The sequence below is a fragment of the Geotrypetes seraphini genome, chromosome 3, assembly GCF_902459505.1.
Source record: "Geotrypetes seraphini chromosome 3, aGeoSer1.1, whole genome shotgun sequence".
In the NCBI taxonomy this organism is placed as follows: Eukaryota; Metazoa; Chordata; class Amphibia; order Gymnophiona; family Dermophiidae; genus Geotrypetes; species Geotrypetes seraphini.
The window spans coordinates 142,051,104-142,074,713 of NC_047086.1; the positions used below are offsets into that span (position 1 = coordinate 142,051,104).

At 42.3% G+C, this 23,610-nt stretch overlaps 1 protein-coding gene across 6 annotated transcripts in view; it reads left to right on the plus strand.

Annotated features, from left to right (window-relative positions):
- The window catches only part of LOC117356931 (uridine-cytidine kinase-like 1), a 151,269-nt gene that overhangs the window by 3,136 nt on the left and 124,523 nt on the right, over positions 1 to 23,610 (plus strand). For 3 of the 6 annotated variants that reach the window (XM_033936886.1, XM_033936887.1, XM_033936892.1), the window contains exon 1: positions 13,076 to 13,217. The exons of 2 other annotated variants lie outside the window; for them this stretch is intronic. In XM_033936886.1, the coding sequence (XP_033792777.1) occupies positions 13,126 to 13,217 (92 nt within the window). In that variant the 5' untranslated portion in view covers positions 13,076 to 13,125. Of the gene's footprint in view, positions 1 to 12,189; positions 12,240 to 13,075; positions 13,218 to 23,610 lie in introns of those variants that run through there. One more of the 6 variants, XM_033936891.1, reaches the window with a different exon arrangement.

Below are 23,610 nucleotides of genomic sequence, written 5' to 3' on the forward strand. Positions count from 1 at the left end.
CGATCGACCAGTAGATCGCAAAGGTAACACGAGTCGCAATAGACTCATGTTGCCTTTGCGTTCTGTTTTCCCTGCTTCCAGGCCAGATGCATACAAGCGCCAGGCCCATAGCTTTCTCCCATCAGAGAGGAAGTTCCAGGCTAGCCAATCGCTGCCTAGCTGGCTCAGAACTTCCCCTCCGATGTCAGAATTGGAGGGGGGGAGGCTGTGGGCCCGGCACTTGTACATGCCTGTCCTGGCGTCATGGAAGCAGGGAGAAATCGGCAGAAGTGGCTTGTGGGGGCAGGGAGAGAGAGAGAAAGAAAGAAAGAAAGGGGGCAGAGAGAAAGTAAGAAAGGGGAGGGGGCAGGGGGAGAGGAAGAAAAAATTGGACTCGTGGAGGGACAGAGAGAGATGTTGGTTGGGGAATGGAATGAGGTCTGGAAGCAGAAAGAAATATTGGATTTACAGTCAGAAGAAGAAAGTGCAACCAGAGACTCATGAAATCACCAGACAACAAAGTTAGGAAAAATAATTTTATTTTAAATTTAGTGAACAAAATGTGTCCGAATTTATATCTGCTGTCTATATTTTGCACTATGGCCCCCTTTTACTAAACCGTGATAGCAGTTAGCGCAGGGAGCCTATGAGCATCAGGAGCAGCGCAGGGCATTCAGCGCAGCTCCCTGTGCTTAAAACTGCTATTGCGGTTTAGTAAAAGGGAAAGGGGTATATTTGTCTATCTTTGTATAGTTGCTACTGAGGTGACATTGCATATTTTAAAGTCATCTGCCTTGACCTCTTTGAAAAACCCCCCAAATATAAATGATAATTAACATTTTCTCTGCATACATTATGCTTTGCGTTTTTTTAAAATTTTACTGTTGGTAGATCATTTTGACTTGGTCATTTTAAAAGTAGCTTGCAAGCCAAGAAAGTGTGGGCACCCCTGCTCTAGAATGTCTCACCTATTACACTGGAAAAAGATTATGTACTTACTTACCCAACCTAGTAAGCTCTTTTCCAGTAGAAGGTAAGACATTGTAGACTCCCACCCAGTCCTTTCTGCTCATGTCACAAAGGAATATGCTTAATGTAAAATCTATGATACTACTATTTTTTTTCAATCCAACATAGCTCTCTACTATTTGCTTTAATTCCAGAAAGTCCTTCATTTGTTCTGGAAAATAGAATACATATACCAGGCATTTACATGGATATGCCAGCAGGAAAATGGCTCCTATATTTGTTTGTTTATTCATTCAATTTTCTATACTTTTCCTAGGGGAGCTCAGACCAGTTTACATGAATTAATTCAGGTATTCAAACATTTTCAATGGTCTTCTGTCTCATCCTACACCTTTTAAAATTCCTCTCCACTACCTCCCTCAAGAGGGCATTCCAGGCATCTGCCACCCTCTCGGTAAAAAAGAATTTCCTAACATTACTCCTAAGTCTACCACCCCGCAACCTCCATTTATGCCCTCTAGTTTTACCAATTTCCCTCCTCTGGAAAAGATTTGGTTCTATATTTATACCTTTCAATAATTTAAATGTTTATCATATCACTGTGTTTCTCCTCTCCTCTATAGAGTATACATGTTCAGGTCTTCCACTCTCTTCTTGTACAACTTTTGGTGCAGACGCCTTACCATTTTCGTCACCTTCCTCTGGACCACTTCAAGTCTTCTTATATCCTTAGCTAGATACAACCTTCAAAATTGAACACAATCCTCCAAGTGGGGCCTCACCAATGACCTGTACCTCCTTTCTCCTGCTGGTTATGCTTCTCTCTATACAGCCTAATAATAATAATTTATTGTTTATATACCGCCAAAGCCAAAGTAGTTCGAGGCAGTTTACAATAAAGAAGATCTGGACAGCAAAAAAAACAATTTAGTCTTTGAGTACATGAATATTTGTACAGAGTAAGGTAATATTGTAGGGGCGGGTTTACAATAAAGAGTAAGCTGAGGCGATTTACAATAGGAAGAGCAGGTCATACTGTGTGGGATAAGCAGTGAAGACTTTAGGAATTCTTGGTCAATAGGAAGTAGATCAGCGATTTACAATAAGTTGGTCATACAGTGTGGGATGAGCAGTGGAGACTTTAGGAATTCTTTTTCACAAATCGGTTGAACAGGTTGGTTTTAATTAGTTTTCTGAAGTTGAGGTAGGATGAGGAGTGCATGATGATGCTGCTTAGCCAGTCGTTCTGTAGACTTACTTGGAAGGCAAGCATCTGTCAAGGAATCTTGTATCGGCAGGTTTTTATTGTAGGGTGGCTAAATATGAGTATTCTGCATGTAGGCCTGGTAGAGCAGTCTAGTTTAAAGTGGGAGACCAGGTAAACATAGAAACATAGAAGATGATGGCAGAAAAGGGCTACAGCCCATCAAGTCTGCCCACTCTGCTTACTCACCCCCTGTCTATGCCCTAATGACCCAATTTCCTTATCTTGACCCTCGTAGGGATCCCACATGGGTATCCCATTTATTCTTAAAGTCTGGCACGCTGTCTGCCTCAATCACCTGCACTGGAAGCTTGTTCCAATGATCAACCACTCTCTCTGTGAATAAATACTTTCTGGTGTCGTCATGAAATTTTCCGCCCCTGAGTTTGAGTGGGTGCCCTCTTATGGCCGAGGGTCCCTTGAGAAAGAAAATATCATCTTCCACTTCGACACGTCCCATGAGGTACTTAAATGTTTCGATCATGTCTCCCCTCTCCCTACGTTCCTTGAGAGTGTAGAGCTGCAATTTGTTCAGTCTCTCTTCATACGAGAGACCCTTGAGCCCCGAGATCATCCTGGTGGCCGTCCGCTGAACCGATTCAATTCTGCGCACATCTTTACTGTAATGTGGCCTCCAGAACTGCACACAGTACTCCAGATGAGGTCTCACCATGGCCCTGTACAACGGCATTATGACTTCAGGCTTTCGGCTGACGAAACTTCTATTGATACAACCCAATATCTGCCTTGCCTTAGATGAAGCCTTCTCCACTTGATTGGCAGTTTTCATGTCTGCACTGATGATTACTCCTAAATCTCGTTCTGCTGAAGTCCTAGTTAAAGTTTCTCCGTTCAAGAAGTACGTCCTGCATGGATTTCCACTTCCGAGGTGCATGACCTTACATTTCTTAGCATTGAAGCCTAGCTGCCAGGTTGAGGACCAACTTTCCAATGTAAGCAGGTCCTGCGCCATATAATTCTGTAAACTGCATTCACTTACTATATTACATAGTTTGGCGTCATCGGCTAATAGTGTTATTTTACCTTGAAGCCCTTGAGTCAGATCCCCTATGAATATGTTGAAAAGGAGTGGACCCAGGACAGAGCCCTGCGGCACTCCACTGGTCACCTCCTATGTTTTAGAGAGGGTACCATTAACCACCACCCTCTGAAGTCTGCCACTCAGACAATCATTGACCCATGCAGTTAGTGTCTCTCCTAACTCCATCGATTCCATCTTGCTTAGCAGCCTGCGGTGTGGGACGCTGTCAAAAGCTTTACTGAAGTCCAGGTACACGACGTCCAAAGACTCTCTCATGTCCAATTTTCTTGTTACCCAGTCAAAGAAGCTGATGAGATTGGATTGGCAGGACCTACCCTTAGTGAATCCATGCTGACTGGGATCCCGAAGATTCCCTTCATTCAAGATCGTGTCCAATTTGCTTTTAATTAGTGTTTCCATGAGTTTGCACACTATTGATGTGAGACTCACCGGTCTATAATTCGCAGCCTCTGTCCTGCAACCCAGGTACAGAGGGGCCAAACCGAGAATGGATTTGAAACCGAGAATATGAGTATTCTGCGTGTAGGCCTGGTAGAGCAGTCTAGTTTAAAGTGGGAGACCAGGTAAACATAGAAACATAGAAGATGATGGCAGAGACAGGCGAATTTGAACAATACTCTTGCTTCCAGGGGCAACCAGTGGAGTTTTAGGTAGTAGGGTGTTATGTGATCCCATTTCTTTAGGCCAAAAATCAGTCGCACAGCTGAGTTTTGTAGGATTCGGATCCTAGTATCCTTCTGGCTATAGCCACATTCAGATCCTGAGACTCTATCACTCCAAGGTCCCTCTCCCCATCTGTGCATATCAATCTCTCGGCTCCCAGCACATACATCTCCCTTGGATTTCTACTCCCCTAATGCATCACTTTACACTTTTTGCATTGAATATTAGTTGCCAGACATTAGACCATTCTTCCAACTTTTGCAGATTCTTTTTCATGTTTTGCACTCCCTCCGGAGTGTCCACTCTGTTACTATTTTTTTTTTTTTTTTGTTCAAATTTTTTTATTTATTTTCAATATAAGCAATATAGCCAAAATAGAGATATAAGACAACAACACTGTGTATATCAGTAAAAAAAAGAAAGTACACTGAACATCGCATACACTTGGGTAAAAGAAAATACAATTGAGTATGGAACTAAAGAGAGATTAATGAATTTTAACAAGATCACAAGTCGTATGAAGGCTTATTTAAGATTCACAGTATCTCTGAAGTGGAGACCATATAGTATCATATCTGGAAAGGGAGTTATTACGTTCCGCTATAGTCTTTTCATATTTACCTGTTAAACAAACAACATTCCACCAAGCATGAAATTCAGCTTTAGATGTATCTTTCCAATTATATAAAATGGTCTGAATAGCCAATGACATTAGAATAGTAAATAGTTTAGCCTTATTCGTATCTAGTGAAGTTTGTAGCCCCTGTGACATCAGGATTACAATGGGTAAAGATAGACTTTCAGTTAAGTCAAATATGGTACATATAACTTGCCACACAGATGACCAGTATCCTGTAACATGAGTACATTCAAATAATAAGTGTTTCAGTGTACCTATGTCTTGTTGACAAGACCAACAATTAGGTGACAATGAAGAGTCTATTTTGTTGGAAAGGACAGGTGTCCACGTGGCTTTATGAAGTAAAAAGTATATAGATTGAAGCAAGGATGCTGATCTTATAGATTTGAATAATTGAGACCAGGCAGATTTCCAATCTATAGCATCAGAAGGTAAGCTCAATTCATGTGACCATTTGACTTCATTGATAGGAGGATCATCTTGAGTACTCCCAAGAAACGTTTTGTACCATAGGGAAGCTGAGCCCCCCATGTTAACAACTTGAGAAATAAGGGTAAGAAGACTAGGGCGTTGATCTATTTTGGTTGCATTAGGGAATGATGTGATTAGACAATGACGAATTTGCATCCATTTAAAGAATTCAGATGAATCAAGGCAAAATTTGTTGGAGAGTTCCTGGAAGGAGAGCCAGCAATTCGGACCCAATAAATCTTGTAGGTACCATATTCCATGTCGTTGCCATGTGAACCAGGATATTGGTTTGCCTTGAATAATGATTGAAGGATTATTCCAAAGAGGAATAAGGCGGGTTGTAGACCATGGGATCGGTAATACAGAATCAATTAGTACCACAGCAGTCCTCATAGATGTCAATATAGGATCTGTCTTTTCATTTTTTGAAAGGGGTACTCCCGCTATACATTGTAATTTAGTCATACCATAGGTGCCATGTTCTAGGTTGACCCAAGCGGGTATGGTGCCCACAGTATATTCCGGCAAGGTTTTCGTCCAATGTCGAAGTATAAATGCATAATGATACTGGATGAAGTTGGGAAAATTTACACCACCTCGTGTTCTGCTAGCTTTCAGTTTAGAGAGAGCGATGCGAGGCTGTTTGTTGTTCCATATGAATTTAGTAAGTAAAGAGTCAATGTTTTTATAAACATGTTTAGGGAGAAGGAAAGGAAGCATACCTAGCACATATGTTATTTTGGGAGAAATTACCATGCGAATAGACTCTAATCTACCCCACCAAGAAAGATTTAGGGGGGGACCATTTGCTAGTAAGGGTTTTCACCATATCTATCAAGTAATCAGCATTGAGCTGGATTGATTCCTCTATGGTTGGAGCCAGGAATACTCCCAAATATTTCATATTGCAGGCAGACCATAAAAATCCATATTGCTTAACTTCTTGTTCAACTTCAAAACAGTTGAGGGGCATGATTATAGATTTGGACGTATTTAATTTATAACCTGATGCAGAGGAGTAGTCATTTATTGTTGATAGAAGTGATGGTAAAGAAGGCGGCGTAACATATAACAGTATGTCATCCGCATAAGCCGAGACTGTTATATCTGTTTCATTTTGATGGAATCCTATTATATTAGGATTGGTTCTAAAAGCAATCAGTAAGGGCTCCAAGGCAATATCAAACAGCAATGGAGATAATGGACATCCTTGTCTAGTTCCTCTATTAGGATGAAATGTAGAGGATAAAATACCATTTATACAGGTCCTAGTGGTGGGATACGTGTAAAGGACTCGGATTTTCTGTATAAAACTTGAGGTGAAGCCAAACCATTTTAATGTATGAAAGAGGAATGGCCATTCCACCCTGTCGAACGCTTTTTCAGCGTCTAGACCTACGGCTAAAAGTTGTTGCGGGTTAGCCTGTAAATGAAGTCTTGAAATAATATTAGAAAACGTGTATGTATTATCTGAGGGGTATCTTCCACTAACAAATCCACACTGATCAGGTTCAATGATTTTATGTATAATTAACTGTATTCTACGGGAGAGCAATTTAGCGAATATTTTGGCATCAACATTAATTAGGGATAGTGGCCTGTAGTTAGGAATGAACCTTGGGTCTTTACCTGGTTTGGGTAGAACAATAATGGTAGCTTCTGTAATTGAACCATTGATATTACCAGACTCTATGAGGTGTTTAATATATTTTAAGTAATGAGGAGTTAAAATTTCTTGGAATTCTTTGTAAAATTCCACTGTAAGACCATCAGGACCTGGTGATTTACCAGTGGCCATAGTATTAATAACAGATGATATTTCCTCGGTTGTAATATCAGCATCCAGAAGATCTTTATCAGCCTTATCTAAAGTAGGGTGAGGCAAGTCTGATAAGAAAGTAGAGGAACAGGAGTAGTCATCGTCCAATTCTGATGTATAAAGTACATGATAATATTCCATAAATGCTTGGGATATATCCGAAGAATGAGTAAGTATGGAATCGTCAGGTAAAGTAATACTAGAGATGGTCGATTTACTCTCTCTGTGTTTGAGGGAGGCAGCTAGAAGATGACCACATTTGTTATTATCAGCAAAATATGTAGCAGATTGCTGAAATATAGACTTAGCCGCAGTTCTACTTAATTGAACATTGTATTGAAATTTCAACTTACCAAGCTCCTTCAGTAGTATCATATCTAAAGGAGTCTGTTGATGTAAAGATTCTAGATGTTTTATTTCAGATTCCATCTTAGTTAATAATTCTCTCTGAGTTTTATGTTGGTGAGCGACATAGGCAATAATAACTCCTCTAATATATGCCTTAAATGCATCCCACCAACTGCACCAAGACGTTGGTGCAGTTGGTGGGATATTCAGGTTGGTTAAAGAAAAAATATTCCGCAATGGCCGATTTGACGTGTTCTACAAATTTTTGGTCTTGGAGGAGAGCAGAATTAAATCTCCATTGTTTCAGTGTAGCAGAGGGGGTGTTGGTGTTTATTTTTAGAACAATAGCAGCATGATCTGAGATGGTGATGGGTTTGATTTCTGTATTGATGATATCTGGTATGAGTGTATTATTTACGAGAAAGAAGTCAATCCTGGAATATGATAAGTGTGGGTGTGAGAAAAATGTGTATTCATTTTGTGCAGGATGCAGAATTCTCCATATATCAGATAGATGAAAAGATTTAGACAATTGTTGCAAAGCAAACCAAGATTTTGTTTTTTTATATTTAACCTGAGATTTGCGATCCTGAACTGGATCCAGCACCAAGTTAAAATCGCCTCCGAGAATGATTGGGAAGTCTTCTCCTTTAAGCATCAAAGCTGAGATTTCATGGTAAAATTCAGGTCTATCTGCATTTGGTGCATATATATTATAAATTGAAAATTTAGATACACCACATGCAAGGGAAACTTTGACCCATCTTCCATTCACATCTGAGGAAGAGGAGAGAATTTTGAGGCTCGGGCAATTTCTAATGAGAGTTAACACTCCCCCCTTTTTTTCACTTGCAGGTGAGTAGTAGGCAGGGAGAGCCCAAGGCAGCTTGACTTTCTTTGAAGCGGATTCATCCAAATGAGTCTCTTGCAGCAAAACAACGTCCGGGGACAAATCTTCCAGATATGTCAAAACCTTTTTTGCTTTGATCCTATTATTAAGCCCTTTCACATTTAAGGAAACAATTTTAAGTGACATTCAAACAATCTATATAATATTCAGAAAAAGATGCGAACATACAATTATACAATATAAGTGACCCATAGCAACATTTGTCATAAGAAATAATAGCAATGCAGGCAGTGTATAAACCATCATCATACAGTGAGAAACACAGTGAAAAAGTGATGTAAACATCTCTGAAAAACCTTACGTGAGTGCAGCTAGACAGCAGGTAAAGAAGGCAGGGACAGAGCACCCACATGCAGAGAATAAAACATGAAACTACTACTTTAAAGATATTAAAGTGAACATGCGATATAACATTAGAGTGCCAAGTGAGTGAGGATGCATCATAACATGAAAAGACTTCAAATCAGAAAAGAGGTGCCATGCAGATCCATTGATGTTTGTGCAGCATGCAGAAAGAGACACAGCACTCATCAAACCTGGTGGATAGGAGTCGGGGATTGCTGCTCAAGGAAAGAAGCAAGATCTTCAGGGTTGAGGAAATTTTTGGTTTGATTATTGAGGGTTACCCTCATTCTGGCCGGATACATCAAGCCATACCTAGCATTGAGCTGCTTCAGTCTAGGTCTGTACGATAGGAGCTGTTTTCGCTTGAGAGCAGTAACCTTACTTAGGTCTGGCACAAAGAGAATGGTGTCTCCCTCGTGTTTCAGTGGCGCTTTTATTTTAGCGCGCTGCATAATGTCTATCACTTGCTGGTACCGGAGCAATTTCACCACAACCGGTCTCGGATAACGATTATTAGCTGTACGGTGCGATGGGACTCGATGAGCCCTTTCTATTTCAAAGTCCTTTTTGAAGGTGAGCTCGAGTATTTTTGGGATCCAGGATTCTAAATGATTAATAAGATCACGATCTGGAATAGCTTCGGAAAGACCCAGAATTCTGAAATTGCTTCTACGAGACCGGTTATTGCTATCTTCAAGTTCCCTCTCCAAAGCTGTAATACGAGAAGTTTGTTTACTCAGCTCAGCCACGTTGTTGTTAGTCACGTCCATTTTGATTTCCAGAGTGTTAACTCGTGTCTGCAGCAGGGTAAGCTCCGTTGTGAGGTTAGTAAGCTTCTCGTTTATTTCAGTGGTTTCTGACTTCGTGTCTGACATCAATCCCTTAAGTTCCTTTAATTCAGAAAGGATTTCACGATTACAATCTGAAGTAGCATCCGGTAATGGCGTCTTAGAAGGTGATGTCGGCTCCGGTTTGTGCCGCTTGTTAACCTTTTTATCTGCCATCGCTTTCGCTATAAACTCACAGATTTTGAATCCAATTGATTATAACTTCACTCGGCGTGTTCCACCTCTATATAAAAATTATTGGATCGTAGTAGTATTTTGATTCTTAACTTTGGGTGCGGGAGCTCCGTTTTCACGCTGCCATCTCCTACGGGCACAGCCACGCCCCCCACTCTGTTACTATTTACTCTCTTCCATTGAGAAACATTACCATTTAACCCTACCCTCTGTTTTATATCCAATAACCCATTCCTAATCCACAACTGAACTTTGCCACCTATCCTATGAGTCTTTAATTTTCTCAGGAGCTTCTCATGAGGAACTTTATCAAAAGCTTTCTGAAAATCTAGATACACTACATCAACCAGCTCACCTTTATCCACATGTTTATTCACACCTTCAAAGAAGTCAAGAAAATTAGTAAGGCAAGATCTCCCAACGCTGAACCCATGCTGACTCTGTCTCATTAAATCATGTTTGTCTGCGTGTTCTACAATTTTATTTTTTATAATTGTTTCACCATTTTGCCCGGCACTGAAGTGAGCCTTACCAGTCTGTAATTTCCCGGATCTCCCCTGGGGCCCTTTTTAAAAATCGGTATAACATTGGCCACCCTCCAATCTTCAGGTACTACAGATGATTTTAGCGACAGGTTACAGATCACTAACAGTAGCTCAGCAATTTCATGTTTGAGTTCTTTTATTACCCTGGGATGTATACCATCCAGTCCAGGCGATTTATCACTTTTTAACTTGTTAATTTGGCTTAGTACATCTTCCAGATTCACTGAGATTTCTTTCAGTTCCTCTGCATCATCAACCTTGAAAACCATTTCTGGTTCAGGTAGATCTCTTACATCTTCTTCAGTTAAGACCAAAGCAAAGAATTCATTGTCTCTCCGCTATGACCATATCCTCCCTGAATGCCCCTTTTGCTTCTTGATCATCCAACAGTCCCACAGATTCCCTCACAGATTTTCTGCTTCTGATGTACCAAAAAAAAATAGTTGTGTTTTTGCCTCTTTTGCAAGTTTCTTTTCATATTCTTTCTTAGCTATCTTTATCAATGCTTTGCAACTAACTAGCCAGTGCTTGTGTTTCTTATTTTCTTTGGATCCTTTTTCCATTCTTTAAAGGATTTTTTTTTTTTTTTTTTTTGCTCTAATAGCCTCTTTCACTTCACCTTTTAAGCACGCCAGCTCACGTTTCCTCTTCTTTCCTCATAGGAGGCTCTTGAACAAACTTGACCAGCAGACGTTAGGCCTCATAGAGGTGAAATGGATTAGAGAGTGGTGGTTAATAGAATTTGCTCAGAGGAAAGAAAGGCGAGTGGAGTACCTCAAGGATTGGTTCTGGGGATGATTCTATTCAATATGTTTGTGAGCGACATTACCAAAGGGATAGAAGGTAAGGTTTACCTTTTTGCAGATGATACCGTGGGGACGCCTCCTAGGGTCGCGGGGATCCCGTGGGGACGCCCCCTAGGGTCACGGGGATCCCGTGTGGATGCCCCTCGTGTTCTCAGGGATCCCGCGGGGTTCAATGCCGTGAGGCTCATCTGATTTTCCTACCTGCCCTGCTGCGAGGCTCGTCTTCCATTTCCTGCCTGCACGGATGCAGCACACATAGCCAATCGGAAGTCTTCCCCGATGTCAGCGCTGACGTCGGAGGGAGGGCTTAAGCAAAGCCCTCCCTTCCTCCGACGTCAGCGCTGACATCGGGAAGACTTCCGGTCGGCTGTGTGCGGCAGGGCAGGTAGGGAAAAGGCAGTGGCATACCAAAGGGGGGGGGGGGACCGCCCCGGGTGCAACCATGGGGGGGAGTGTGCACAGCCGGTCAGGTCCCCTTACCTTTGTGGCGCTTCCCCCGACCGACTAACAACAGGCCCGGCCGACAAACCTCCCTGCCCTGTAGCCGCGAATTTAAATTACCTTCTTACAGCAGCTTCAATACTCCAGCTGCTATAAGAAGTTAATTTAGATTCGCGGCTACAGGGCAGGGAGGTTTGTCGGACCGGGCCTGTTCTGTTGTCGGTGGGTGAGGAAGTGCCACAAAGGTAAGGGGCAGGGAGGGAGAAAGGGAGGAAAGGTGGAGTGGAGAAGAAAAGACGCTTAAGGGAAATGGGTAAAACTGAGGGGGGAGAAGGACGCTGAAAGCACTGGGGAAGACAAAGGGGTGGAGAAGGACATGGGGAAGATGGGAGGGGGAAGACGGGAGGAGGGAGAAGGACGCTGAAAGCACATGGGGAAGACAAAGGGGTGGAGAAGGACGCTGAAAGGACATGGGGAAGACAGAGGGGGGAGAAGGACGCTGAAAGCACATGGGGGAAGACAAAGGGGTGGAGAAGGACGCTGAAAGCACATGGGGAAGATGGGGGGAGAAGGACGCTGAAAGGACATGGGGAAGACAGAGGGGGGAGAAGGACGCTGAAAGGACATGGGGAAGACAGAGGGGGAGAAGGACGCTGAAAGCACATGAAGACATAGGGGGGAGAAGGATGCTGACAAGACATGGGGAAGATAGGTGGGAGAAGGACGCTGAAAGGAAATGGGGAAGAGAGAGTGGGGAGAAGACACTGGCAGGGAAGACAGAGATGCCAGACTATGGGGGGAGCGAAGGGAAGAAGATGGGTGCCAGACCAATTTGGAAGGGGGAGAAAGGGAGAGGCACAGTAACAGAGCAAATGGAAAATGCAGAGAGAAGAGAGACAGTGGATGGAAGGAATTGAATGAAAACATGAGGAAAGCAGAAACCAGGCAACAAAGGTAGGAAAAAAATTCTTTTTTTTTTTTTTTGCTTCAGGATAAAGTAGTATATTAGTTGTGTTGATAAAAATTTATAAACATTAGAGGCTCTGGTAGAAACCCTTTTACAAAGTATGTATTCTTCCCAATTAATATTTCCAAATTAATAGTCTTTTTGCTTATTTTTAAATGGGTTTCTACCAGAGCCTTTAATTCAGTAGCATAATTAACTGAAATAACTATTTCTAAAGTTTATAGGGACGGGCGGGGACATAGGGGATTCCTCATGGGGACGGGTGGGACTTTGGTGGGGATGGGTTGGATTTTTGTCCCCGCGCAACTCTCTAGCTCTTAACCCCCATGAATATGGAGGGGGGGGGGGAGTGTGCTGTTAATCCATAACAGAATTTGGGTGTCCAGCTGCTGTTAAAACATAGGCTCTCACTGCACAGCCTTGGAGCAACTAAAAATGGAGGTGCCCTAATAACATTGCCTCCTAAGGTGCAGTAAAGCTCACACCTGATGAAGAAACAGATGAGATTTTTAAAAATAGAAAATACACTAGAATGAGCCAAATGAACATTTAAGGATAAAGGTTTTATGTACTCATTACAAAAGCATAATGGCGAGTCAGTGCAGTACTTTTCTTAAAGAAGTGGAAACGCCCGGGTTCTCGCTGAGTCACCTTTTTACACCGACTGCAGCACACACAGCCCTTTGTTCCTTCGCGCCCACCGCTATTCTGTCTGCTGCGATACAAAGGCTGCTGGGAGTTGTAGTTCTCGGCGCGCCCTTCTACACAGGACCTAGGTGGCTGAGACTATCAGTCCCGGCGGGCCCTGCGGGCCGCTGCCGGTTAGCGTGAGCGGAGAAGGCGGGAGGTAGGCAAGCAAAGAGAGAGTGAGAGATGGAAGGGATGGCGGAGCAGCGCCAGGAAGAGGAGGAAGCAGCGGTAGTGCAGGACGGAGCTGAGGAAGGCATCATGTCCCGCTCTGACAGGTAAATGCGGAGCTGGGCCGGGCGCTGTATGCCAAATGGGAAGTGTGGAGATGGATGCATCTCCTTCCAGACACAAACACTCCATGCGGCTAGAGACCTGACCCTTCAGACACCTCACTTCATGCGGACTAGAAAGTACCCCCTCCCAATGTGGACTAGAGAGCAGGTTATTGAGATCCTCCCTCTAGACACCCCTACTCCGTGCGGGCTAGAGAGCTGTCAGAGAGACTCTTGCTTAGTATGAGCAAAAACTATACCTTCACCTCTCAGCCCTGTCAGATTACAACACAACGAATGTCCAGCACAGCACTGCCAGCGTGTAATCCAAACAGCAAATGTAAAAAAACAAAACCGCAACCAGTTTATAATACAACAGGTAATTGATACTGCTAACATAGAAGGTAGTCAGTAGTAAAATTACAGTAACTGGTGGCCAACACTTCCATTGATTAACGATCAGTACGTGTCACAACCGGTGATTAAAAATGGCAATCATCTAACTAGTGCTCCTGGGGAATTTATTTATTTGGATTTATTAACTGCCTTTTTTATGCAGAGATTCATTCACTCAAAGTGAATTCAGTGCAAAAAGAGAAAAAGCCCTGCATACTTTTATAAAAGTATAACAACACAAAATAACTTTTTGAGTAAAATACAGTATAAATTATTAGCTCAGAATGTATAATTCTTAATGTTTTGTGCAGAAGTCACTTGAGTGCCCCTCCTCATAAATCTTGAAAACCCTTAAATTTCCCTCTTATCTAGACCAGATCTTTTTAATCAACACTGAGGTGTCTAACACTCCCCCCCCATTGTTTTTGCACCTCCATCTTGTCTAAATTCCCCAGTTCACTCTCTGTCTTCCTGGTCTGTACATATTGGTGTTTCACCTCCTATTGCATACACCTCCTTATTTGGATTTCTGCACCCCAAATGCATCACTCTACATTCCTTCACATTAAAGCATAACTGCAAGGCATTAGCCAGAGTATCTACTTTCTGTACATCACATCTCATGCATTCAGTTTCCTCCGGGGGTATCCATTCTGTTGCTAATTTTTGTGTCATTGGCAAAAAGGCATACCAATTATTGTGCTAAGGGAAAACATTCCACAGAAAGGAGTGTTTAGACTGGAAGAGAAATTGAAGCTTTTGTTCTTGAATAATTGTGATGAACAGTGTCTAGACTAAAATGTGGTTATCAAATCGATGTACTTCCAGTGTGGGCAGATGCAATCTATAGTAAAGTGAAAGAAGAAGATGGAAAGGGAAAATTCTGGCCATACGTCTTGACTGCACTGTCTACAAGAGCCAAAGTTGCATAAAATTCACTTCAACTAGGAGCAATAAATTCTATTACAGTACTTGCATTACACTATGATTCCTGATTCAATAAGGTAGTGTTTCCCAGGTCAGGTTCTGGAGTACCCCTTGCTAGTTAGGTTTTGAAGATATCCACAATGAATATGCATGAACTTGATTTACATACACCACTTCCATTATATGCAAATTTATCTCGCACATATTCATTGTGTATAGCCTCAAAATTTAACTGGCAAAGGGGTTCTCCAGTACCAACTTGGGAAATACTGTACTAAGGCAACACCTCTCTTCAGTGTCTACTGTCTACCCTCTATCTGTTTGTCAACTGCAGTGTTAGCCCTACAGAGTACCAACTCTCTTCTATTTCTACAAGTGCTTTATATTTTTGGATTTACTTGATGCCCTCCAAAGAGGACCCAGGACATTTACTATGAATTGTAAGATATTTCAGCAGCAAAATGCTCGATTATCTGAATAAATTCAGGTAAACCGTTCTGAGCTCCCCTTGGAGAACGGTATAGAAAAATTAATGAATAAATAAATAAAACAGTGGTGATGACCAAAAGACCAGCTTGCAGCCAGAAAAGCCTTCAAAAAGATCCTTTTATTAAAAACTACTCGGATAAATTTAATAGAAAAGCAAATTTATATTCAAGGGACTTGACACAGGCCATATTTTGGCTATAATGCCTGTATCAGGAGTCTATAACAGGTCTAAATAAAAAAAAAATTATAATAATACAAGCTACATTAATAAGTAAGCGTGAATATAAATCAAGAATATACAGTACATGTAGAAAAAATGGTTTGAAAGGCCAAAACATATAAATCAGCTTACTTCAAAATTAAAAAGTATGAACTTAAAAAGCACGTGGAGGGGGCATAATCGAAAGTGACGTCTAAGTCCGTTTGCATCTAAGTCGCAAGTCATTCAAAGTAAAAAACAGCCTAGGACACATTTTCGAAAAATATGTCCAAAATTTTTTTTGTTTCGAAAATTGTCTAATTATACGTCCTGCCGATCTGACCGTCCAAGCTGCTAAATCGTCCATCTTCATACCACATTTCCGTCCAAGTCAAAAACCACCTAGAACAAGCCCTGTTGGACGTGGGAGGGGTCTGCAAAGTGATGGACTGAACACCCAGACATGCCACCTAAATAGTGGGGTACCTTACAGGGCACTGCTGTGAACTTCACAAAAAGGGTGCCATGTGTTCACTACAGCTCCCTTATAGGTCATAGTGAGCCCCCCAAACCACCTCCAGAATCCCCTAGACCCACTTATCTACCACCCCAATAGCCCTTATGGCTGCAGGAGTCACTTATATGCCAGTACAAAAAAGTTTTGGGGTGTATAGGGGAGTGCAAATGTTTAAGTATCAATGCAGTGATTACAGGGGCTTATGGGCATGGGTCCTCCTCTGCATGAGTCCCTAACCCACCCCCAAGACGGCTTAAGCCGCCTCTGTGCTGGACGACTTTCCTATGCCAGGCGGCCAGGTGATGAAGGTCTGGAGGCTGAATTTTAAAGGTGTGATTAATATTTTTATGGGGGTGGGGGGGTCAGTGATCACTGGGGTAGTGTGTGGGGGTCTGTTTTATGTGTTTGCAGTGCTTATCTGGTGACTTTAGGTGGGTTTTTGTGACTTAGACCAGTAACTTTGTTCCAGAAAAGGATAGGATTAGTTTTTCCTCTTATCAATTTTTCTCTTCTGGGATTTTTTTGTTCAGGCTTCTTGCTGCAAGGTTTAGATTGAAGTTGAGAAGGTAGTGGTCTGACCAGGGTACCAGTGTCCATTTGATTTCAAAGGTGAGGCAATTGGGTGTGGATGCAAGTAGGTCAAGGGTGTGGCCCTTTTCATGTGTGGAACCCGATGGTATGATAGTGATTTGGCTGTCTTCTAGCAATTTTTTGAAGTTGTTTTATATCATTGTTGTTAGTAGACTCAAGAGGAAGATTAGCATCCCCAAGAATAAGCAGTCTGGTGTCTTGGCAGATAAGGCTTGATAGTATTTTGTAGTTCTACTTGATTGGGAGTTTGGAGGTCTGTAGCCCAGTAGGATACCGATGCTGTTCACAGTGAAGTTGGGTTTGTCTTCCAGCTTGCATGCTATGTATTCAAGATCAAGATGAGTAGTGAAATCCATTAAGCTAACACTATAAGGGTTCTTGTAGATTATGGCTATGCTGCCTCCTCACCTGTGTTTTCTAGGGATTTGGATGATGTTATATCCAGGTGGGGTATTTCTGGATTGTTCGATTGGTTTAACCAGGTTTCAGTAAGGAAGGCCTGTTCCAGGTTGTTTGTTGAGATCAGTTCGTTTAACAAGAATAATTGTTTATCACTCATCTTGCATTGGCGTACATGCAGGGAATCAGGATGAGGGCTTTCTCCTCATTTGAAAGATTTGTGTTTGTAATGAGCTTTAGATTAGTGTGATTTCTAAAAAGCGGTTGTTTTAGTTGTCTTTTGCTTGTAGTGCGTTTGAGCCTGAGAATGGGTATGGGGCTGTGGTGAGATCTAAAGGAATCATCTGGTGTGGCAGGTAGATTATGAGGCCTGGGCCTTTGTTGGGTGGAGTGTCAGCAAGTAATAATAATAATAATAATAACAGTTTATATACCGCAGGACCTTGAAGTTCTATGCGGTTTACAATGATTAAAAGGTATTACAGATCGAGTGGAATAAACAAAGTTCAGAGTTAGTGAATAACAGTTCTAAATATCATTTGTTGAGGACTAAGATTGTATAGGTCAGTTACCTAAGTACTTCAGGAACAGGTATGTTTTTAGGTGTTTCCTGAATTCCCTATAAGTAGTAGGCATGAGCAGTTGTTCCAGGTCTTTACCCCATAATGCTGCTTGATGTGAGAAAAGATGATGGTGATGACTTTTAAATTTACAACCTCTAACCGGTGGAGAAACAAAGTTCGGATATGAGGTTCTCCTGAATCTGTTGGTTGTGAAGGAGAAAAGGTCTGTTATATATTTAGGGGCTAAGCCGTAAAGTACCTTGAAGCAAAACCAACCAAACTTGAATTTCACACGTGCCTCCATCAGCAGCTAGTGCAGAAGTCGAAAGGCAGGTGTCACGTGATCAAACTTCTTCAGTCCACAAAGTAACCTAACTACTGCATTTTGTACCAGTTGCAATCGCCACATGTTCTTCTGGGAGAATGCCAATATTCCTCTGGGTTGATATGGTCCCTTGTGAGGTGTTCTCTTTTTGTCTGTGGGTGTGTCTTAGATTTTAGCCGAGTCCAAATTAGATTGAAATAAGTGAAATGGTCAGGGACAGCAGGCAGATATTCTCAACATGTGGGTGACGTCACCAACGGAGCCCCGCAGCGGACAGCCTCGCAAGCAGACTTGCTTGAAGATCTTTTAAGAGCTTACGAGTGCTGCACCGCGCATGGGTGAGTGCCTTCCCGCCCGAATTAGGGCGCGCGTCTCCTGTGAGGTACCTCAGTTCAGATAACTAGCAAAGAAGCCAACCAAGGGAGGTGGGTGGGTTGTGAGAATATCTGCCTGCTGGCCCTGGATAACAACTGTTATGGTAAGTAACTGTGCTTTTCAAGAACAGATATGTTTTTAGGTGTTTCCTAAATTCCCAGTAAGTAGTAGGTATAAGCAGTTGTTCCAGATCTATACCCCATAATGCTGCTTGATGTGAGAAAAGATGTTGATAATGTCTTTTAAATTATGATGTCTTTATTCCAGGACAAGCAGGCAGCATATTCTCAACATGTGGGTGACCTCCAAGCTAAGCATAATGGGATGGAGGGAGAGTTGGCAAATTTTTAAGAAAACAAATTTTGTAAAACGGACTAGACAAAATGGCCATCCCTTCTGGAGAAAGTATCCAGACAATAATGAGAGGTGAAAGTATGAACCGAGGACCAAGTAGCAGCCTTGCAGATTTCCTCAATAGGAGTTGATCTGAGGAAAGCTACAGACGCTGCCATTGCTCTAACTTTGTGGCCCGTGACTCAACCCTGCAGAGGGAGACCAGCCTGATCATAGCAGAAAGAGATGCAAGCAGCCATCCAGTTGGATATGGTTCGCTTCGAGACAGGATGCCCCACTTTATTTGGATCGAAGGAGATGAAAAGTTGTGGGGCTGTTCTGTGAGGTTGAGTGTGTTGCAAGTAGAAAGCCAAGGCATGTTTACAGTCCAAAGTATGAAGCACAACTTCTCCAGGGTGAAAATGAGGCTTTGGAAAAAATACTGGAAGAACAATAGATCGATTAATATGAAATTCTGAGACAACTTTAGGCAAGAATTTTGGATGAGTGCGGAGGACCACCTTGTCATGGTGAAAAACTGTGAAAGGTGGATCTGCAACCAAGGCTTGTAACTCACTGATTCTTCGAGCAGACGTGAGGGAATGAGAAAGACGACTTTCCAAGTGAGATACTTGAGATGAGCCTTTTCAATTGGTTCAAATGGAGGCTTCATCAATTAAGCCGACATTGAGATCCCAGACCACTGGAGGTGGTTTGAATGGTGGGTTAACATTGAAAAGTCCTTTCATGAAGCGGGAAACCACAGGATGTGCAGACAGAGGTTTCCCCTCAAGAGGCTGATGGAAAGCAGTAATCGCACTAAAATGGACTCGGACAGATGTAGACTTGAGGCCCGAGTGCGATAAGTGAAGTAAATAATCCAAAACTGAAGACAAGGAGATAGATATTGGCTCTATGTTGCGAGTAGTACACCAAGCAGAAAATCTAGTCCATTTCTGATTGTAACACTGCCTAGTAGACAGCTTTATGGAAGCCTTTAAAATGTCCTGTACAGATTGAGAAAACTGTAGAGAAGCAGTTAGGTTGAAAGGTACCAAGCTGTTAAGTGTAGAGACTGCAGGTTGGGATGCAGTAAGGACCCTTGACTGTGAGTAAGCAGAGAAGGAAAAACTGGTAGAAGCAGAGACTCCCTGATGCTAAGTTGAAGTAGAAGGGAGTACCACGGTTGTCTGGGCCACCGAGGAGCTATCAGAATCATGGTGGCATGCTTGGTCTTGAGTTTGACAAGAGTCTTGAAAATCAGAGGAAATGGAGGGAAGGCATAGAGAATAGATTGTTTGCGCTTGAGAAGCCTCGATGGTGAAGTCCCCGGGGTCCGAAGAACAGAGTGGATCGAGGCAGGAGGAGAAAGCTCCCTCGGAGGCGATCTTGATGGAGGAATCTTCGACTTGGACGGGCTTCGAGGCGAAGCAGCAGGTGTAGAAGCTTTGCGAGATCGACACTTATGTTTAGTTTCTGAAGGAGCCTCGACGGCCCTCGATAAACGAGGCATAGAAGACTCAGTACTGGGAGGAGGAGAGCCCTTTTGCTTGAGTGAAGACTCCTGACTCCGCTTGGAAGCAAGATGCCTCAAATGCCTCGAGTGATGCCTCGATCGAGGTTCAGGAGACACTGCCCCAGGAGGAGGCGAAGAGTCACTGGATGATAAGCGACAAAACTTTCGAGGCTTGCCTCGAGGTGCTTCGACAGGCGACTCGGGCTGACTCATAGGAAGCAGGGTCGAGGCCAGGACAAGTTGAGCCATGACCGAGGAAATCTGAGTGGTCAAAATGGCTTTCAACATTTCCTCGAACATAGGCACCGAGACGAAAGGTTTCAGGTCTCGAAGATGCAGCAGTGCGCTCCAAAGAGGGCGACCTCGAGGATGAGTATTCCCTATGTTTGGAGGCACGCTTAGCTGGAGGTCTCGTAGAAGCTGGCAGGACTGTAAGCCCGGCTTGGGATGCCTGAGACTTTGGAGGCTTCTTAGGAAGGATACCTGAAGGAGAAACAGGAGACTTACCCACAGATGAAGACTTAGAAGGGACTGCAGTCGAGGCCTTCGAGACCGAAGTTGTCGAGGCCAAGGTCGAGGCCTTGGTCAAGGCAACCACAGGTGTCGAGGCCGAGGTCTTGGAAGTCAAAGCCGTCCCCGAAGCCGAGGCAGATCAAGGCAGGAGGAGAAAGCTCCATAGTACCAAATAGTTGAAGAATTTTAACACAGCATCTGTGAAGGGCTCGAGGTTGAAGGGTAGCACAGCGCGAACAAGTGTCGGGACTGCAAAAATACAGTTCTATCCAACTGGAACACATCCATTACGAATGCCCTAGATGCCCTTGCCCCTCAACACCCTTGCAAAATAAATCAAATTAGGTTTACTGAGACACTGAAAACCTCACTCTTCAAGCAGATAACGCCCTTACAGTAGGGAAGTTCTAGGCTGTTTTTTATACTCTGCACTATCAATGGAGTCACAAATCTAGAATTTCTGGAAGAAAGCATTCTTCACTATGAGACAACTTAGACTCATCAGACCATACTTTCACCAACAACACTTCGCCCTTCTCGTGCAGATGCTGATACTGTCTCAATTAAATTACTGCAACTCCATCTACACGAGTATCAACATCACCCTTATCCGCAAACTTCAGTTTATACAGAACACAGCAATAAGACTCATATTCAGACTGAAAAAATACAACTCAATCTCTAACTACCTCACAGAACTTCACTGGTTACCCATCTCATCTCAAATAAAAATTCAAAACTTCTTGCATCATGCACCATATTCTCAATGGAAACTCCGTGGCACTACTAATTCACCTATTCTCATCGGCATGATCCACTTCACCCAGAAATCTCAACAGGATACAGTTGAACCTTTGCACAACAAAAACCTCCAAGTATAAACGCATATTCTCTCCAGACTAGACTATTGTAACTCCATCTATTTAAGTCTAACCAAAAAAAAGTCTTCAAAGACATCAGCGGATTCAGAAGCAGTCCAGAGAAAGGCGATAAAAATGGTAGGATGTTTGCACCAAAAGATGTACAAGGAGAGACTGGAAGCCCTGAATATGTATATCCTAGACTCTTTTGGTACATCTTTTGGTAGAACAAAATCTTATCCAGAGAAAGGAAAATGCTAAAACCAGAGGGCATAATTTAAAGTTGAGGGGTAGTAGACTGAAGAGTAATGTTAGGATATTCTTCTTTATGGAGAGGGTGGTTGATGCCTGGAATCTGCTCCCGAAGGAGGTGGTGAAGAGGAAAACGGTAACAAATTTCAAAAAAGCATGGGATGAACACAGAATATCTCGAATCGGAAAATAATGGTATATATTGAAGAACTAAACTAGTACTGGGCAGACTTGCATGGTTTGTGTCCGGTATATGGCCATTCATTTGAAGATGGGTGGGGGAGGACCTCAACAACTGGGATGGTTTAAATGGGCTGAAGTGAGCTTTAATGGAGACTCCAGTAGATGGAACCTAAGCACAGTACTGGACAGAGCTCTGGGTTTCTGGCCTAGAAATATCTAAGAAAAAGAACAATTTAAATTAAATCATTAATTTATAGAGAGTGTATAGTAGTTGGGCAGACTGGATGGACCATTCTGGTCTTTATCTGCCGTCATTTACTATGTTACATATCAACACATCATACATAAACATTATCAGATTTTTTTGTCTGCCTAGCTACTACTTAAGACATACTGCATAAAATACCAGATACATTTTACTGTCTGGCTGCCATAAAATTACATAAAAGCCATATGTGCTTAATGAGCATTTAGAGATGAAATATTTGCTGCTTTATTGAGATAAAATATCATCTGCACCAATTATAAACATCATGAATTGGTATATTTTGATGACATATAATCTTTGCCAATTGTAAACGATAATGATTATGAACATCCCAAAAACTATGCTAAAATGAATCCATGGTTAATTTAAACTATATTTCTGAATCAGAGATAATATGGGCTCCTTTTACGAAGCTGCATTAGCGGCTTTAACGCGCGCGACTTTTTATCACGCGCTAAACCTTGCGCTAGCCGAAAAACTACCGCATGCTCAAGAGGAGGCGGTAGCGGCTAGCGCAGCTGGCAGTTTAGCGCACGCTATTATGCGCATTAAACCACTACTGCGGCTTCGTAAAAGGAGCCCTATATTGTAAATACATAACTAGTCCACTGTAAAACAATGTGAAAAGATTAATATTTCTAAAATGAAGGGACAGAAACACACAAATTCATGTAAAAATAAAATACAGGTTTAAATAATAAATGATAAAACGTATACAGTTAACAAAATCAACCGTAAGGATTAAAAGACTTTTTTTAACTTTAATTTTTTATTGGTGAGTAAGCAACAAAAAGAACAATACAGTATGCTCAATCAAGTTTTACAAAGGGTAGTAATAAAATACAGTCTTCAGCTTATGAGATGAGCAATGTAAAATGAACCTCACCAATTAAATTCCTTTATTAGTGTAACCCCTCACTTCTCTACCAGGGTAATTGCTGTATAAGATGTACTAAAAAGTTGCATGAATGATTGTTTAAAAAACCCCCATAATAAAGATATCACAACAGTACAACTCAGTCATCCTTATTTATATTTATACCTTCCTCTCTTCCTCCCTCCCTTCCTTTATATGGGTCACATTTAAAGCTTCTTGAGTGCCAGAGGGCGTTTACTCTTATGACACTCTCCTCTGATTCTAGCAGGTTTCTCCCCCTACTCCTTCCCCTGGTAGGAAAAAATTGACATTTGTAATTGTGAGCTTTTGGAGTCATTTTCTGTTAGTCTGCCACCCAGATCCTTTATTAAAAAAGAAAAAGAAAATCTTGGCAAAGGAGTTGGGGGAGGGCTAATGGGTGGGGATTTGAATCGTTCATTGGATTCACTAGTTCACTTTCTGCTTCTCTCTCTAATTACTGGTTATCCCAAGACAAGCAGGCAGCCTATTCTCATATGGGTGCTGTCATTGACGGAGCCCCGATGCGGAAGCCTTGCAAGCAGACTTGCTTGTAGAAACTAGAAATTTCGAGTCAGCCGCACCGCGCATGCATGAGTGCCTTCCCACCCAGCACAAGGTATGTCTCCTCAGTTCTCAGTTTTCCATGAACCCGAGAAGTTCATCTTTGACTCTCTGCGTTTAACTTTGTTTCTTCGTGCCTTCTCTCACCGCGGTTTGTGTTTATTTTCTTCACGAATCGCTGTGTTACTTTCTTTCTTTACAGTTTAAAAAAAAAAAAGACTTATTTTAATT